The sequence below is a fragment of the Mercenaria mercenaria genome, chromosome 2, assembly GCF_021730395.1.
Source record: "Mercenaria mercenaria strain notata chromosome 2, MADL_Memer_1, whole genome shotgun sequence".
NCBI classification, from domain to species: Eukaryota; Metazoa; Mollusca; class Bivalvia; order Venerida; family Veneridae; genus Mercenaria; species Mercenaria mercenaria.
This window is the reverse complement of record NC_069362.1, coordinates 109,830,790-109,851,368: the sequence shown is the minus strand read 5'-3', so window position 1 is coordinate 109,851,368 and position 20,579 is coordinate 109,830,790. Positions and strand designations below refer to the sequence as shown.

Below are 20,579 nucleotides of genomic sequence, written 5' to 3'. Positions count from 1 at the left end.
GGTTTGATATGACAATCCTGTAAGGATTGATATGACCATCCTGTGACCAAATACTTCTTGAGATATGCAAAACACAAATTTGGAATTTATTATCCCCCCTCCCACTGTAAACTTATAATCTTTGCTGGGGTATACTAAGCAGTCAACAATTACAACATGTCACAACAATACATAAACTTAAGTTAGTGGATTCTGATGATAAAATGTCAATTTCCAAATATTTTCCTATTCTCGTCTGTTATTTCAATTTTCTTCAGTCATAAATGAAGCTCATACATACAAGTTTCTGTATCAACCAGAGAATACTGGTATCACATGCAGATTAAACTCAATAAAACTGAAATTACAGATTATCATAATGGGACCACTGCCTTAAGATAAAAAGTTTTTGTTTACTTACCAACATAATTAACCATAAATGTGCATGAGGATTCCCTGCCTTTTGTTTACTCACCAACATAATCAACCATAAATGTGCATGAGGATTCCCTGCCAAACTGATCTTCTGCTGTAGCTGTAACATTGTCAGCTGAACCGATTTTACTAACAGACACGGCAAGTGACGCTGGGCTCACTTGAAGCATACCACCAGACACTAAGATTTCACTAGATGTATTATAGGCCTCAGAATCTCTGTCAGAAACAAAAATTGTCTTTGAGTGCGGACAACCAAGTGTTGGCTTAACTGTGCGATCTGAAACATTAAATATATGTAGATATTCAGAATTTCACTCAGTTCAGAAACCCTAACTACAGGAAGAAACTCTTACTACTGTCAACATTAAAAATAGGTATTCACAGCTTTGTTATTTCAGAAATCCTAACTACTAGTGACGTTACATTTATGTATTCAGAATTTGGTTGAGTTAAAAAAATCCTAAGTGTAAATAATATTAGATACAAGTATTCAGAATTTCTTACAATTCAGAAACCCTAACTGCAAGTAATATATATATTAAATCCTTCTTTTGTTCATTGATAACACCAATAGAACTTCAAATCCAAACATTTTCATAGAAGAAAAATATATACGCAGCCATGCAACACTTAGAAATCTTTCTTTTTTCAACTAATTTTTAAGTAGTTGAAGCAAGTTTGAAATACTCTAATATGTACGTTTCATCCCATCTCTTTCTCACTGAAGTCACTGGTGGAAACTTTTTAAAATATGCATCATTGTAAAACACATACGCCATCACAGTGGCCTGTTTGAGGAAAGTAGGTATATAATTTTGCATTCTTTGACCTTCGCTGAAATATGAAATACAACAGGGGTCATATACTGACTTCTGACAATCATCTTATTAATTATTATAGTCAAATAGTTTTGACAACTGCACTACAGAAATTCAGAGGGATGAAAATTGAAGAGGAAAGTGGGTGGTGGCTGTTGTAGGGGCACAAATACCCAACAGAGGTGTAGTGAGACAAACTCTGATAAAGAAAGAGGGGGTTATACATATAATCCTAAAAACAATTGTCTAGAATATATGATTAATATACAGGAGCTTTGTTCAGATAAGCTAGAAACCAAAGATAAGTTCTGAAAACATCACTCCGGAAGTCTATGTGGAGGCCAAGACCTACATTGTCAATGTAGAGCTAAGCCAGTGCTCAGTTTTACTTGCATCTGTGTCAAAAATACATACCTATAACATTAAAAGTAACTGTACATGTTTCTTTATTTCCTTCATAATCTCTCGCGGTGTAAGTTACTGAGGTATCAACAAGCAACCTGTCACCAGACTGTAAAGGATCAGTCCTACTGAATGAGGCCACTGCAAAGTTATCACTGGCTGTTCCAGGTGTGAAGAACACTCGATCAACTGCATCAAGGTCATATGTCTGTCCACAGCTACCACTAAACGTTGGAGTTTCTGTGTCTGTAAAACAATAATTAGCTGTGCATTGTATTCTTGATCAGTGAAATTGGTTTGGTCTGTCGAACATGAATTAACAGATATATTTCCTTGATGTAATTCACTGTATAAACATTATACACATATTTTGAATGATAACATTGACATGGAATTCATGGTCCACAAAATGCATGACCTCATTCATCACATAATACTTTACATATTAGGACTTAAGGACTGTAGACAATTAATTCATATCATTTATTTGATCAAGAGCTATAAACAGAGTAATACAATACAAATACATTCTGTTCACTTTAAGGATTAGATTTCATTTTTCGTTCATTGAGATGGGTACAGACCATATCTGCATGGGATTATACAGCAGCCAGTGCACACCCTCAAATGCTACATAACAATCCTCTAATGTTTTATGAGTCTAAGTCAAATATTTTTTGAGAAACATGCAATACAAACATAAATGCCTTACATGCAAATTGTTTACTTATACAAGGGTCATAAGTCTGGTCGAACTGATAGAAATTCTAAACAAAACCGCAGTTACACAATGTAACATAGTTCCTATTATATTTCATGACCATAGGTTAAACACATTTTAAGAAACATCTGACAGAAAAAGCCCGTGCCCTTTTGTGCATGTTTTAATCCTAGGTCAAATACATACTAGAATTCTTATACAATACCTTCATAATAACACTTTAATTCATGTTTTCATTTGTACCTGCACAACTCATGAAGATATTGCATATCTGATTCTGCCACCTTGGGTGATGAAAAACTAATTACCCATTACATAGATTTCAGCTAACAGGTTTCTCCAAGACATACTATTTATCATTAAAACAAGTTTATAAACAGAAAACAAAGATATACCTCTACATTCAGGAAGATTTCCAGCTAGACTGTTTGACCACACTGCATCATTACCAATGTAATCACATGTGTAATATGTAGGGCCTGTTACTGTAAATCCACTTCTGTCACATGTGTAATTAAGAACTGAACCAATCTCATATCCATTTACTATCTGTTTAGAATCCCCAGGAGTGCCAGGGTCTCTGCACATTTTTCCTTCAGAAAAAAAGAAAGGTCACATCATGATAAACACTCAATTAAGGTTTTTCCAAAATTTACATCAAATACTTTTTGAGCTAGGCACACTATTAGGTGAAAATGTGCATTTTTGACTGTTTCAGGGGCCATAACTTAAAAAATAGGGGATGGAGCCTGCCAAAAAATAGGAGGTGCACAAGTCTATACCATGACAAGCAAATTCGATGAATTGGTTTCCCCCGCCGAAAGGGTTTGTGGTCAGGAATGGCAAAAAAATATATCCGGCAAAATGTTAAGGATGTTACTAAGAAGCAAAAGAAGCAAATAATTTCATTTGTCAAAGTCAATTTAACAGAAAATGAATGCTATGTTTTGGTTGGGGGAGTGGGGGGGGGGGCTGCGGGGGTAACTGGATGAGAGTACAAAACATCGATTATTGTCACTGATCATCTATGTTGATTATAAATATTGAAATATGGATGGAAAATTAAAAATTAAAAAAAAAGTGTTGAGGGCGGTGATGACTGGGTGGAGGAGTGAGGTGGGGGAACAGTACAACTTTGCATGTTGATAAATATTCATGGAAGGTTTGAAAAAAAATAATAATAAAAAGGCAAGGTGGTGACCAGGTGTGGGTACACAACTTCACATGTTTATAATAAATGTTCATGGAAAAGAATGAAAGAAGTTCTATGAAATTCTAACAATTGGTTGACTTGTTATGTACAAATCTGTAGATTTTCAAACAATTAAAGGAGCAATAACTCTAAGGAAAATTGACCAATTGAAAAATAAAATGACAGACATCAATGAAATATGCTGATTCACATTTATTTTAGGTTTCATGAAATTCTACCACCTTGTTACTGAGAAATGGCTGCAGACGTGGATTTTTCATTAAATCAAGGGCAATAATTCTAAGGGAAATTGACAAATCCAAAAAAAACTTGATGGGCATCATTGCAGGACATTGGTTCATATTTATTTCAAGTTTCATGAAATTCTACCTGCTAGTTACTGAGAAATAGCTGCGGACGGACATTTTTGGGCATTTTTCATTTAATCAAGGGCGATAACTCTAAGGGAAATTGACCAATCAAAAAAAAAAACTTGACGGGCATCATCGCAGTATGTTGGTTCATGTTTATTTCAAGTTTCATGAAATTCTACCTGCTAGTTACTGAGAAATGGCTGCGGACGGACGCACGCACGCACGCACGGATGCACGGACGTGACGGACGGACAACGCCATTTCAATATCCCCCCTCCCGATTTCATCGCCGGGGGATAATAAAGACTCATGCAAGGTTTCATTCATTTATATGAAACACTTTTTGAGTTAGACGCATCACAAGGTGAAAATGTGTATTTTTAACTATTTCGGGGGCCATAACTAGGTCGAACACAGTTTTCAGCAGTTGTTTATTTTCATGTCTTTACAAATGGTATTCATCTTCAAAGGTGGACAATTTTTTCAGAAGCTATTAAGTTTCCGTCGTACGGGACCGTATGGCAGAACATGTAATGGTCAGATAAAATATTGGTAAAGATGTTGTTTATCTATCAAATATTTCTGTGTTTTGGTGATAAACTCCTAAACCTTAAACAGGATAACCCCACAAGAATGACAAGTATACATGTTAAAAACCTTAACATGATAATCAATCAAGAAAAATCTGGCAAGTTCAGTTCATAATTTTTAAGGTCTGTTTTTCTATGATCATACAACCATTTTATTGGCTTAGAAGATTTTTTGTTTGTTTGTTTTGGGTGGTAACTGCGGAGAGTTAAGCACAAGTGTGACCTTGACCTTAGAGCTAGGGTCTGGGTCTTGCTGATGACACGTCGTCTTATTACGGTGAACATTTATGCCAACTTATTTCAAAATCCCTTTATGGATGGAAGAGTTACAGCCCGGATAAGAATTCACCGGACGCACGGACGGACGGACGGACAGAGTGATTTTAATATGCCCAGCTTCGGGGGCACAAAAACAAACTAGTGTTATGGAACCTGTGCAGTGTAAGTCAGTTTATCACAGTTAATCAGTCTGTGAAGTTTCAATCCATTCCCACAAGTAATTACTGAGATATAAGCTTACATACAAAATCTATACCGAAAAAGTCCAAAAAGGGGCATAATTTTGTAAAAATGCAAAATAGAGTTATGAAACCTAAGCAATATTAGTCAATTTATCACCGTGAATAAGTGTGTGAAGTTTCAATCCATTCACAGATGTGGTTACTAAGATACCAGCTTACATACAAAACCTTAACCAAATCGAGATGCAGACGCCGATGCGGACACCGGCACACGGGCGAGTCCAATAGCTCTACTATTCTATAAATAGTCAAGCAAGAAATTTAAGTTTACAGTGGTAAAATATTATTTTGCTTTAATAAGAAATCTATGTACATTACCTGTTCTACTGGTACAAGTGTAATCTGCTGGAGATGCCCCTCTAACACACGTGGCCCCATTAGTGCAGGGATTTCCTTCACAAATATGGTACATATTCTCACATCTATCACCATAGTAACCAAGATCTGAAATCAAACATATAATAATAATTGTAATTACGTCTGAAATCATACATCACGGTAAATGTAAATACATCTGAAATCATTCATCATTGTAAATGTAAAAAATCTGAAATTATGCATCACGTTAAATGTAAATCAGCTGAAATGAAACATCACTGTAAATGTAAATACATTTTGTACATCTGAAATCATACATCACTGTAAATGTAAATACATCTGAAATCATACGTCACAGTAAATGTAAATGCATCTGAAATAATACTTTACAGTAAATGTAAATACATCTGAAATCATACTTCACAGTAAATGTAAATACATCTGAAATCATACTTCACAGTAAATATAAATACATCTGAAATCATTACATCACAGTAAATGTAAATGCATCTGAAATCAATACATCACGGTAAATGAAAATACATCTGAAATCAAACATCACGGTAAATATAAATACATTTGAAATCATTTTATTTATTTATTTTGTTGGATTTAACGTCGCACCGACACCGTTTTAGGTCATATGGCGACTTTCCAACTTTAGCGGTGAAGGAAGACCCCAGGTGCCCCTCCGTGCATCATTTCATCACGAGCGGGCACCTGGGTAGAACCACCGACCTTCCGTATGCCACCTGGTTAGCTTCCTCACATGAAGAATTTAATGCCCCGAGTGAGGCTCGAACCCACATGGATGAGGGGCAAGTGATTTGACGTCAGCGACCTTAACCACTTGGCCATGGAGGCCAACATCTAGGTAAATGTAAATACATCTGAAATCATACATCTTGGTAGATATAAATACATCTGAAATCAAACATCACGGTAAATGTAAATACATCTGAAATCAAATATCGCAGTTAATGTAAATACATCTGAAATCAAACATCACCATAAATGTAAATACATCTGAAATCTTACATCATGGTAAATCAAAATCATCTGAAATCAAACACCGGATGAGAGTACAAAACTTCACATGTTGATCATAAATACTGATGGAAAATAAAAAAATGAAAAAGTCAGAATGTGTCTGTAGGACACAGGGTGTGCCCCCACTGGTACATTTGTCACAAATAAGGGATAATAATTCAAATGTTTCCAAAGTCTTAAGGGGGTATAGCCTCAACAAGCACTCTATGAAAATGATTTATTATTCTAGGCCATATACGTTTTTAGTTATGAGCATCACAAACAAAAATTACACTATTCCGGCTATTTCAAGGAATACATCTCTGTAATAAGCACTATGACTCTTAAGAAGAATGCCATGTGTTCAAGATCACATCATGATTAAGACTGATGCAAGTTTTCATCCATTTATATCATATGCTTTTCGAGGTAGGTGCATCACAAAGTGAAAATGGCAATTTTTGACTATTTCAGGGGCCATAACTCTGAAAATAGGGGGCGGAGGCAGACAAAAAATATAGGAGGTGCACAAGTTCATATCATGATAAAGACTAAAAAATGCAAGGTATCATCAATTTATATGTGATACTTTTTAGGTTAGGCGCATCACAAGGTGAAAAGTTGCATTTTACTATTTCAGGGGCCATAACTCTGAAAATAGCGGCGGACCCAGATGAAAAATAGGATGTGCCCAAGTTCATATTATGATAAATACTCATGCAAGTCTAAACAAGGCAGTCTGAAGGACAGCTAAATCCCCACCCCCACTGTTATGGATAGTGAAAAGGTTAACCTCTGACCTTGAGCTTTAACCTTGAACTTGAACCGACATGGTTGACCTATAAATTATGCACATCGTTTTAATGATGTGATCGTTTGACCCAAGTTTCATGAAAATCCTTCAAGGGGTTTAGGAGATATAGAGCTCAAACCTTTGACACTGAGTTATAACCTTGACCTTGAGTTGATATGGCTGACTCATGAGTTCTTGATGTGGTGATCATTTGAGTGAACTTTGATGAAAATCCTTCAAGGTGTTCAGGAGATACAGAGTGGACACAAATAAAAGGCTCAAACCTTTGACCCTAAGTTGTGACCTTGACCTTGAGCCCGCATGGCTGACTCATCAGTTCTGCACATTGTCTTGATGAGGTGATCATTTGACCCAAGTTTTATAAAATGACTTCAAGCGGTTTAGGAGATATAGAGCTGACACAAAATGGAGTGCTAAAACCTTTGACGTCGAATTGTGACCTTGACCTTTAGCTGGCATGGCTGACTCATAGGTTCTGCACATTATCTTGATAAGGTGATCACTTGACCCAAGTTTCACGACTATCCTTTAAAGGGTTTAGGAGATACAAAGCCTACACCAAATGGAAGGCTCAAACCTTTGACCTTGAGTTGTGACCTTGACCTTGAACCGACATGGCTGACTCATGGGTTCTACACATTGTCTTGATGATGTGATCATTTGACCCATGTTTCATGATTATCCTTCAAGGGGTTTAGGAGATACAGAGTAGACACCAAATGAAAGGCTCAACCCTTTGACCTTGAGTTGTGACCTTGACCTTGGACCAACATGGTTGACTCATAAGTTTTACACATCGTCTTGATGAGGTGATCATTTGACCCAAGTTTCATTAAAATCCTTCAAGCGGTTTAGGAGATAAAGAGCGGACACAAAATGTTACGGAAGGACGAAATACGGAAGGACGGACGGAGACCATTTCTATATATCTCTCGTGGCAGAGGATTAATAAATTCATTTTACACACTTTTTGACCTAGGTGCTTCACAAGGTGAAAATGTGCATTTTTTTACTATTCAGGGGCCGTAATTCTTGAAAAAAGGGGCAGACCTAGATAAAACTTGAAGGGCATCATCACAGTGTGTTGGCTCATGTTTACTACAAGTTTTAAGAAATTCTACCAGCTAGTTATGAGAAATGGCTGCGGATGGACGGACAGGCGGACGGACAATGCCATGTCAATACCCACTCCCGATTTCATCAGCGGGGGATAAAAAAATACATTAAAATATAAGCAAAATGTAGCTACATGGCTTCAGGGTAATGTGAATTTTATGTTGATTAAAATTCTCAATATCACTTGTAAAGCATTTTTTTCACCACTCCTACATTCCAAGAAGGTAGCTAAGAGAAGAATATTTTACTTGTACGGTTATTGTAACGATCCGATTTAGTACCACATCCAGTGAATCAATTTGCTCTTTTAAATGAATAAAATGCAAAAAATCTAGGATGAAGATACAGGATAAAGAAATTAAATATAGATCTATTACATTGGCAATATTAATTGCATGCACTTCTATTCTTAATATTTTTTTCGTCCAAACTATTTAAACTTGCTTCTTTCAAACTTGTGCTTATTGCATGCATCAGCAAAACAAAAATCAGACATGACTTTTGATTACCAGTGTTTGGGCCTATTGTTATTGATTCCTTATAAAGAGAATTAGTTCAAATTGTAAACAGACAAAATGTCAAACTTTTAAGTGAGCAAGACTGACTAAGGTTTGGATTATAAAGATTGATATTAATGTAATTAGATATAAAAAATTCAAAAGTTTGTTCAGTTTTCAGAGTAGAGAGGATACGGATTATAAGGATATTTTTGCAATGGAAAAACAAAAGAAAAAATGTGACCAAATAATTTGTTCGATTAAGAGAGGTTTTCAGATTAGAGGGGTTTGGATTAGGGAGGTTCCAATGTAGTAATAAGCAAGAAGACAACTCGGCATGTTCAATTATACCAAAAAGTTTTAACATTCAAGGCCTAATATATCTCAAATCACTGGAAACGGTTTTCCATGTTGTGCCCCCTGTGACCCTGACCTTAAATTAAGTGGTCCATAATCTACTCTGAGTGTCCAATCACCCTATGAAGTTTCAACAATCTGGGCCATGTGGTACTCACGTTAATGATTGGGAAGACTTTTCAAGCCCCTGTAATCTTGACCTTTGCTCAAGTGACCCCAAAATCAATACGGGTCATCCACTCTTCAAGTCCTATCATCCTACAAAGTTTGAACATTCTGGGTCAAATATACTCTACATAATAAAGCTTTTGTCTGCAAGAAACCCAAAATAAATGACGCATAATCCAAACTGTTGGAGAGCTCAACTACACTAACACTCCACTTTAAATGTTTAGGAACCTTTGTGGTCAGGTGGTTAATGTGCGTGATTCTGAATCAAATTCCCCTCACATATGTGGGTTTGAAACCTCACCTTGGATGTGTTGAAGCTATGCACCTAGCTTATGAATGGGTTATGGTGCTACCCAGGTGCCTGCTCGTGCCTGAAATAATAAGAGAAAGGTTAACTGGGGTCTTCCTCTTCCATCAACACCTAATAAAGTAACCATATGACCTACGCTGTATCTGTGTGACTCAAACCACAACCAAAAGCAAAACTAAAAAGTAATACTTACCACACGTACACTCCCTATAACCACGTTTGTATGAACAATCACCATTATCATTGCAAGTTGTTCTGTCACATACTGAAATAAAACACGTTTTAGAAAAATATAAACGGTTTTCTATCAAAAGTTTTATAAAAGAGCATTTATTGTTTTAGCTTGGCTTTAACACAATAGTCTGGTGGGTTTAGCCCCTGAAAAAAGTTTATGAGGGACGGAATGTTAATGCTTGGAGACAAAGACTTTATTAAAGTTGAAACATCCCTGGTTCATCTGAGTGTTGTCTCCAAAAAAAATATGACCATTATATGCAAATTATAGAGGTCAAAAGGTCATGCGTTAAAACTGATATTTTCACATTATTTTTGGCACTGACGCAATGATTCATGAATAATTTCACATTATACAGGATTTGATTTACAATTACAGGTTTAAATTAACCATACTCTTGTAATCAATTAATAAATTATGGCTCGCACTCACCCCATAAAAACTGTGTTTTAGTTAACAAGTGAATACCATTTGTAACAATAAGAACTGTTCATACTAATATTTTTTTCTAGCAAATGGTTAAATATAACACAAATTATGTATGCTGTTTTTAAAAAAAGCAAGTTAACGAAGTTATTTCATTATCTTCCTTAAATACGTTTTCGTTTCCAGTATGTACATGCAAATTGTAAACATTTTTGTTTGCTTTTTGTGACCTGTCAAAAATTGGTTGAAATCGTAAAATAAATAAATATATCTGAACGTGTTTTGGTCTTGTTGAAAGTTCGGCATTTTATCAACAACACATTGTTCTGAGTGTACACTACATTTCAAGAAGTATTTTATGTTATTTTTTTGAAAATATTTTCAAACAAATATGAGTTGCACTTAGCTATTTTGTTCAGTATATATTAGTTATATACAATTTCAGAAAAGCTTTTATTTAACAGACTAAAAACGTCCCAGTAAATCTTTATATAATATTTGCATACATATTATCAAGAAATACTGCTGCTGTTCACCTTCTGGCAGAACATGTTGTAAAAAGTCTACACCAGGAGAAACAATCCCCATAACTCCGATCTGAATTTTGATGGAGTTATGCACCTTTTTACTAAGAATTCTGATTAAAGTCTTTGATAAAGTCAAATATCTCTGTTACTTTCAAAGCTATTGACTTGAAACTTTAAATAGTTATTTACTATCAAAGTCTACACAAGGAGAAACAACCTCCCTAACTCTGATCTGAATTTTTACAGAGTTATGTCCCTTGTTAGATTTTTTTGTTAAAGTTTTTACTGGCAAAGCTCTGATTCAGATTCAAGTAATGATAAAAGTCGAGCGCGCTGTCTTACGGACATCTCTGACTTGATTTAAACCCCCAACTGCCATATAAAAGCCACAAGATGGTGCCGGGGCAGGTTTTTATATAAATTATGCATGTTTCACATCAGGGAGCCCTTTTTCAAAATTTTAAATAAACCACTGAATAAAAAGTTATGAAAAATTGCATAAATACACACTGAAATATTCTTTATCAATTGGTGTTTTTATTTTTTAAAACAAAAAATGTTGAAGTATAGTTTCAAAAAATTATTTAAACCTAACTGCCAAAAATTTGAATTTGCTGGGAGGAGCTAATGAGGTCATGAACCCTAGAGGAACAGAGAATGTAAACAATTCCCACGTGGTTAATTTTATCAACAAACCTGATCGTCAGAAGGCTTCGTATCAATGGAATTAACACCTAGCTAGAGTGCATTGCAAAACTTCTCCAGAAAGTAATTTTGAATTTTTAAACCAAATAGAATATCATAGTCATTTCTACAGTTATATTTTTATATGTCATGTCATAAAAATGTTTTAAAGAAAATAAAAAAATAGGGAACTACTAATTACAGACATACAGTGATAAATATAATTTCAAATAGCTTATCATTTTTATTAGTCCTTATCACAGCAGCACTTGCTAATTTGTGTGTATTGTTCTGCATCCCAGACTTAAAGTTTATTATTTCTACATTTATTGCTAGGTTATCTCAATTAATGGACCAGCCAGCAATGACAGAATTTTAGTTAAATGAATGTTTGATTTTGAGTTTCATTGTTAAATTTACATAAACAAGATTAAAAATCAGGAATGCTAGTCTTGACTCAATTTTTCATAGGATTGATACTGATATGGATGCACAGTATGGATAATAATAGTTTTTTACCATCAAAACATGCAAACTAGTTCAAATTTCTTCTTCAACTGACCATTGTTTACATTTGCCTGTGAATCATTTAAAGTGAGCTATTTTTAGCTAACAGACAGCCTAGAGTAGCCTTGTTATTTGATAGGCTCCTCCTACAAAACTTACTGCCAGGGTAGTAAAAGTTGGGGCTTTAATTCGTGGTGAGACTACCTAACAAAATAATTCTGATTTCTTATTAAGATAATATCCTTTATCTAACTAATGCAATCAGTTTGATCATACAGATGCTTCTCAGTTAAACTGTCATAAATATATGTCAAAGGTCAAAGTAAGTGCTATGAAATATAAATAAACATGATCATATTGCCTACTAAAAATATACATAACCTTGATATAAAAGGGCATTATTTGTCAGCTACAACAATGCTTACTTTTATTGATAAACCACTGAATCATGTTAATATTTGAAAGAACAAAATAAATGCCAATGAATTATTCTTTTCTCTTTTCAGAAGGGTAAGGTATTATTTTATTTCATTCTATGATTAAAAATCATCATGTATCCGAAATAAGGCTTTAATACAAATAAACGCATATTCTTTAGACAGAATCAGGATATAGGCTTGTTTAATTATGTAAGCTATATAAACTTTTACCCCGCATAATAGAAACGATCTCAATGTACAATTTGTTGTCTAACCGTCTATTGAATTTAACGGAAGATATTTCTTAAAGTGGCACGTACAAAAACGTTCACTGTTAAGAGCTTTGTTGGCTTGATATAACAAAAAGGGTATAAACTGGTATAGACAGTTTCCTGCACATTGTATCACCTCTCATTATGTAAAATCAAATGTCAACTTGAAACCTTGAATTATTTTTCACCTTTTTCTGGACAAGCATAATTTAATATGATAAAAGAATGTGGTTTGTTGGTGTACAACATTTGAAATTGTTATCCTAAGAAACAATCCCTTAAACCACTTCTTGGAAAAATTTAAAATGTAATAAAATGGGGTAATTTAAAAGAAACTATCAGAACCAATCGTGATTTCATTTTTGAATTAGTTCTAAAACTGATGAAAAACACATTTATTCTACTATATGATATAAAAGGGAAGTAATTTCATTTAAAACAAACTAAAAGGAAACTTAATTTGGGGGCATGTGACCTTGACCATATTGTTTATAATGGTGAATATTTAAGTGGCGTCGGTGGAATACACCAACAAAAAAAAATGCAATCCAACGTATGATGTCGGCTGTATGTGGGAGTCTCTAAACATTTACATGTACTTGTAAACTCATGATTACCAAACAATATTTAGTATTGTCAAATAATCCGTTTATGTAAAGTTAGCAGAATAGCATAGGGCAATGAGTTCATATAAACTTTCGGAACTATTTAACTGCGTTCTTATATAAAAAAAAACTCATCTATGTTATCGGTATATAACACAACATTTACTTGTTTCGATATTAAAGTTTTAAGCAAGGTAAAGTTTCTCGTTTTAAGTGGATAGTGGACGAAAGTCTCCACCTGTAATGGATGGAACAAATTATTTCCAGCGGAGCCTATGGCAGGTGTGATATTTACTTTCCCAGCATCCAGTATAGGCCGATAGAGCTGGAAACAGTAACAGTACTAAACACTATCGGGATATCAGCAGCGACCTTTAATCGAACCCGGACCGCTGGAATTGTAGCCCAGCCTGCTAACCAATGCGCTCACTCTCGATCAATAGAGAGTTTTAATAAACAAAAGACACAATCTAATTAAGTAACGTATGTAACAATAAGCTGTATCTGGCGAAAGAATGCACATTAAAGTAATTTACATAAAGAATTATTCAAAAGTCATTTACAGAAGCTTGTTAAATAAGTACTGAAACTTAATGCCCATTGTATAACTTTGAAAAGTTTGTCAGCCTTAAGTGTTATGATGTTACGTAGATTTTGGTGAAATGAATGGTACGCTAAACAAAGCATGGTATACCAGAACTCAGTGGTAGACAATCATTGCTCAAAGTGTGATAAATTGTGGGAGGGGGCATTTTATTCATTATAATTATGTAAAAGCGACTTGTAATAAGAACTCAAAAATATAAAAAGAAATTGAATTATACCTGTGTTAGGCAGTAGCTTTGACCTTTAATGTGAAAAGTTGACCTAAACGCAAATTTTAAGCAAGAAATCTGACACTTTCAAAGTCCAAAAGGGGCCATAATTCTTGCAAAAAGCAGAATGGAGTTATGATTCTTGCTGTGCAGAGTCAGCTATTGATGGTGAATAAGTGTTTCAAGTTTTAAAGTAATAGCTTTGACAGTTTAGGAGAAAAGCTGGCCTACACATAAAAACAAAACCAGGCAAAGACGACGCAGACGACGACACCGATGACGATCAAGTAGAGACAATAATTTTCAAAAAAAATCAGATGAGCTAATAAAGGAACCCCATATTCTATTATAATGCTTAAGATATCTGTGTTAAATTATATACAAAATATGCAGACAAAGGGAATATACAACTACCAAAGATCATATGTTGCGCTGCACATAATATATATTAATGATAACGTAAGTGTCAAAGAGCTGAGGTCTGATTAAACAAGTAAATAATACAGTAAATATTGATCTTTATGTCTATAGTACTGATTGTGACCATCTGCTGATATGTTTTCTATATAACTGAACAATCCCTTAAGCATGTAGAATATCAAAGACCTTTTGACAAAAACTTTGTAACGATCAACTGATGCCAGTAACGTAAGTACTATTTAGACCACTAAATAGAAAGTAATGACATTTAGTGTTTAACGATATGGTTCAGGCAACTAAATTCTATAATAAGATATAATTTTAAAAAATGAGCGAGATAAACTCATGATTTTTTACAATTCAGTTTTTTTAATGGTCTTTATCATTGTGTGAAATTTCAACAAAAATACAGTTTAATATAGAGTTATTCCTTAGGAAAGAAATGTTATATGTAAGTTAAATAAAGGGAGATAATTAAAAAAGTAAGCTAGATAAATGTATTGTACCTGTACAAAGCACTTTAACTTAATGTCCTTAATCTTTGTATGAAGTTGAATAAATTCCATTCATCACTTTTGGATAACATATTAATAGTACCTATAGATGACATTGTCTAAACGTAAATAGATAAAGTACATTAACTTTGACCCTACTTTCAGAGACTGTTTCTATTTGTCATGTTCTGTTTTAGCTTTGCATCAATTCTAAATGACTAAAAATAGTTTCATAATACATTTTGGATACAATTTTCCAGAAAAACAATTGCCAGTACAAAATCATTGAAATAAAAGCTACACAAAAAATCGCAAAATCAGAATTTCATAGCATGACCTTTTGACCCCTCTAATTTACATAAAACGTTGTTATATTTTTTGGAGACAGCTATCAAAGTAACCGATAAGGTTTAAGTTTCAACAAATATGTCGACTTCGGGCATTAACATGCCGGCCTTCATAAAATGATTTCTTCAGCACTTTTGTCACTATACCACCTGACTACAAAGACAGTTTGATAAGGTAATGCATGTTCAGCATTTTTTTTAAAAGATAAAGGCTTGATATAACAGCAACTTGAAATAGTTATCATGGCAAATGGTTCCTGGCCGATAGTTTATCTACATGTAGGCACTATAGGTCCAGGGCTGTACATAATTTCCATATTAGATTAATCATAATGTCTCACTGGAGTTTTAACTCCTTTAATAACATTTAATATATGTTTGCACTTTTTTGGTCCTAATTATGCTGGAATATGCTTTCTTCTTTTTCATTTGAGATGAAACATTTGTTTAGTGAGCAAAAGCCAGGTAACACATGAGGATACAATTTGCTCAATTTAAGATTTTTTAAAAAAAATGTAACACACCGTTTTGAAACAATAACCACTTACGATACACTTACCATCAGTGACATCAGTGCAATTACTAAAGCTGATGCTTCCTGCTGTAGATGTCCTCTGGTTGTCAAGACAACGCTTGCAAGTCCTTTGTGTTGTTTGATCTTGGTAAAAGTTCACTGGGCATGATGTGCAGCCATTTACATTATATCCTGTTTTTGAGTATGTACCAACAGGACATGGCTCTGAAACGTTATAACTTCACAATCAAACTTCCGTTATTTAAACTTTACAGGACCGGCAAAATTTGTTTTGAGTTATCAGTAGTTCAAATCATTGAACAATTTACATTATACAGGGATTTTGCTGGAATCTAATGATGACTTTAAGAGAGAGGCAGTGCTCAAATAATCTAAGTTCAAGGAAGCAAAGTTTGACTGCATAAATAAACATATTTCACACTTAGTACTAAAAACAACCTACATTTTGTTTTTACTCCTGTCAATGGTAAGATTTTACATAGAGACCTGTTTTTTAATATTAAAAACCTTAGGATTAGGATTCTAGTTGACTGTTGTGAAATTCAAAGTTAAAAAATACCATAAAAACCATAATTAATAATAAAAAAACATAAAAGGAATAACCAAAATAAGTCCCAAATAAACTATAATATTATAACAGTATTTAATAATTTACCTAGTTTTTGACATTAGACAAACAAGTTTTGAACTTGATTCAGAGTTCCCCATATAGTCTGTCAGCAAGTATTCATATGATTCCATGAAGGTGACTGCTCAGATTTCTGACTAAGTTTCATGCAGAATGGAAATGCATCAATAGGGTTTTCTATGACTTGACCAAATGACCTTTTTCAACCCTAAAAGACCTAGTGTTAATCCTGACCTGTATTTTATCAATACAAACATTCTAAGTTTTTATGTAGCTCAGGTTTGAAGATGTAGCATTTAGGATAGTAAGATTTCACCAAGTGACTTATTTTTTGACCCCAGATAAAGCATTATGAGAATTTATTGAGGTAAACCTACTGGTTAAGTTTCATTAATGTAGAACTGTATTCATAATTTTAAAAATGTTTTATGGTATCAGATGTTACAAAAAAAACTGTTTTTTTAAAGGAAGAACATATTCATATTGTGTTTTTAAAGGACGAACACAATTATACTAACCCGGCCGCTTAGCTCGGTAGGTAGAGAGTCGGTCTACGGGTCGCGGGGTCGTGCGTTCGATCCTGGGACGGGGCGTATGTTCTCCGTGACGTTTTGATAAACGACATTGTGTCTGAAATCATTCGCCCTCCACCCCTAGTTCATGTGGGAAGTTGGCAGTTACTTGCGGAGAACAGGTTTGTACTGGTACAAAATCCAGGAACACTGGTCAGGTTAACGGCCCGCCGTTACATGACTGAAATACTGTTGAAAACGGCGTTAAACCCAAAACAAACAAACAAAACACATTTATACTGTGTTAATCTAGATATTTATCAAATGTGTTCTATTATGAACCTAATGCATTTAAGGTAGTTCTACACGTTTTATATACCGAAGTAATGGCGTAACGTCATTTATCCGGAAAACGTAGAATAAAGCATGGACTCAGCGTTCGGAAATGAAAATCATTTTATCAATTAATCGCAACCTGTGAGTAAGTTAATTACAATGGTAGTGCTGCAATATTTCTTAACTCAAAATATGATATTAAAACATACGACACGTTAAATAATTCAAATTAACGTCTTAAAACTAGCGTAAAATGTCCGGTTCGCTTTACTCATCGTCATATATCTCAAAAATAAGTACACGGGCCTATACATTTTATTTCATCAAATAAAAGGTCATGTATATATTCACAACTGTGAGAAGTTTCATCAAAATCTATATTGTAGAAAAAATTCTATTCGCGAAAATGTTATGAAAATTATGATTTTCCCATATACTCGTATTATGAAATATTGCGTGAGGTCCGTATTTTTCAAATCAGTCTAGCATAATATCAAGCACGACCCTTCCTTTTTTAGTTGCTGAATTTTCTAGGTATATTCTGAAGTTTTGAAAAATCAGAGTTTAATCAAATTCTACATTGTAGAAAAACTTTCTATCAAAACGTGTAGAACTACCTTAACTGTTAAAATATATAAAATTGTTCATGAACTACCAGCTGGGAGAGGGATGTATATTCAATAATTGTTCATATTTTCAAATTATAATGTTTGCATAAACTATATATACTGTTCATAATTCAAATACAAAATTTGAGGACATTATACCTAACTATGAGATTATGAAAAAAATGGACATCTGACCCTATGTTCAGAAAACTATGTTTGTCTTAGCTGCATGAGTTTGATCTAATTCTAACACGACCAGCAAATAACCTACATAAATGTAGAGCAAAATTTGTCTCGGGTTATTCTGCAATAAACCACTCGTGCGCAATGACGTCATCCGATCCAGGTGCGTAGCACGGTCGTAAAAAGTAGTTACCATTTTTTTCACTGTTGATACTAGTATGTCGTGTAAGAATCAAAATAATAAGTTCCCGAGTGTGATTTATTGTAGAATAACCGGAGGTTTTCGTTCTTATGTGAAACAAGGCTTACGGCCTTCGTGATATATTTCTACGCATAAGAACTCAAAACTCGGGTAGTTCTACGATAAACCACGTTTGGGAACTTATTACTTCTTAAATACTAGAAGATTTTAAGTTAAAACTACTTTCAAGTGGCTATTCAGTATGCTGGTCAGTCTCAGCTGGAATTCAACCTTCAAGTTTTAGTAAACTGATACTGAAATTTTAAACTCAAATTCAATTGAAATCGAAGTATTTTGTGAATACGGGGCATGACTCTCAGATTCTTTAATTACTAGTTTGGCTGAATTTCAAAATTCTGCAACGAAACTGGGGTTAAAGTATGATTTTGATTTTTCTTTAAAAGACATTCATTTTACCTAAACATGAGAGTCGAATAAAAGTATTCCTGAAAAATGAGAGTAGATAATTATAAAAATTCAACAAGTAGCTTAAGTTATTATTTTTCCAATGCACTTTGTTTCATCAATTGCTCCTTCAATGCCAACAGTTGACCTGCCACCTGGACACGGAGTACATGTGTCCTTGGCTGTCCAATATGTGTCTACGCCACATGCAGTACAGGGGTAGAATCCTGAATCTGATCGGAATCCTCTGGGACAGGTAACTGAAATACAAAGTATAAAACATTACACCATTAATATATATTTTTCAAATTTAGTTGATCACATTTTAACTTCTGACAACAGAATAGTAAACCATATAGCTTACATGTTCCAAGCTGCCAAGTCTGTGTTTATATCACTGTGCATGATCTACTCGGATACAGAGGTAGACAAGAATCCACTATAAACAAGCAACTAAAATAGGAAGACTAGTGCAAATCTCAGTATCTTTTTCATTCCTGTATTTCTAAAATTAACTCCCGACAATAGAACAGTAGACTATATACACTCCATGTGTTCTATCTCATGCCAAGTACTGTGAAAACATTAATATTTGTATGGGACAAGATTGTAATGTAAATCCATAAAATTTAATGCAAGAGAATGGAATAATTTCCTTTTCAAGTTACATTTAAAGGTTGAGCAGATGTATATCCCTATGAAACAGAAATTATGGCCAAAACCTCCATACACGTGATATTAAAATTTTTTACAGATTTTGTTTTTACAACACACATGGATAAAATCGGAGTTTATTCTTTGTCCCTTAACTGAACTGATCCATTATACAATTAGCAATTTCTATTTATTTAGAAATCCTCCTAATAAAACTGCCACATTCTTGGACATTATACAAACTATTTTTGTCACGAATGCCCAAGACTGCAAAAAATATGTACTACAAACACGTTAACTGTAAATTGTCTTCTGGGGTCTACCAGCTTATCCATGAAATCTATTCGCAACAAACATCTTCAGTGACAAATTTATGATCAACATCTGACTACTGTCTTAAAGGAGATACTTTCCTTGACAGCCTGTGTGACCACCATCTGGCTATTGTCTTGAAAGAGATACTTACCTTGACAGCCTGTCTGACCACCATCTGGCTACTGTCTTGAAGGAGATACTTACACTGACAGCCTGTCTAACCACCATCTGGCTACTGTCCTAAAGGAGATACTTACCTTGACAGTCTGTCTGACCACCATCTGGCTAAAGTCCTGAAGGAGATAGATATACTGACAGCCTGTCCGACCACCATCTGGTTGCTCTCCTGAAGGAGATACTTTAGAAGGAGCGGTGGTCTAGTGGTTATAGTGGAGGCCGCTCCACACGGGGGTCGTGGGTTCCAGCTCCACAGGGGTCACGACCATGACTTCTCATATGACACTAGTACTTGTTTTTCAAGGAATCTGACTCGAGCGTGATTCAAATAAGCTAAAAACTTTCATTGCAATATAGCAAAAATAAATAAGTATAAACTAAGGAGATACTTAGACCGACGGTGCCTCCGTGGCCGAGTGGTTAAGGTCGCTGACTTCAAATCACTTACCCCTCATCGATGTTGGTTCGAGCCTCACTCGGGGCGTTGAATTCTTCATGTGAGGAAGCCATCCAGCTTGCTTACGGAAGGTCGGTGGTTCTACCCAGGTACCCGCTCGTGATGAAATAATGCAAGGAGGGGCACCTTG

General features: G+C 34.6%; 2 protein-coding genes across 9 annotated transcripts in view; both read right to left on the bottom strand.

Moving 5' to 3' along the window:
* The window catches only part of LOC123562448 (sushi, von Willebrand factor type A, EGF and pentraxin domain-containing protein 1-like), a 447,821-nt gene that overhangs the window by 303,628 nt on the left and 123,614 nt on the right, over positions 1–20,579 (bottom strand). For all 8 annotated transcript variants that reach the window (XM_053537519.1, XM_053537520.1, XM_053537522.1 and 5 more), the window contains exon 23: positions 455–694. In XM_053537519.1, the coding sequence (XP_053393494.1) occupies positions 455–694 (240 nt within the window). The remainder of the gene's footprint in view (positions 1–454; positions 695–20,579) is intronic.
* On the bottom strand, positions 1,129–18,917 carry LOC128555342 (uncharacterized). The gene is made up of 6 exons (XM_053537529.1): positions 15,958–18,917; positions 9,841–9,912; positions 5,354–5,479; positions 2,754–2,951; positions 1,650–1,883; positions 1,129–1,251 (listed from the first exon to the last, which is right to left on the bottom strand). The coding sequence occupies exons 3-6, from the start codon at positions 5,445–5,447 to the stop codon at positions 1,196–1,198; spliced, it is 582 nt and encodes a 193-aa protein (XP_053393504.1). The 5' UTR covers positions 5,448–5,479; positions 9,841–9,912; positions 15,958–18,917; the 3' UTR covers positions 1,129–1,195.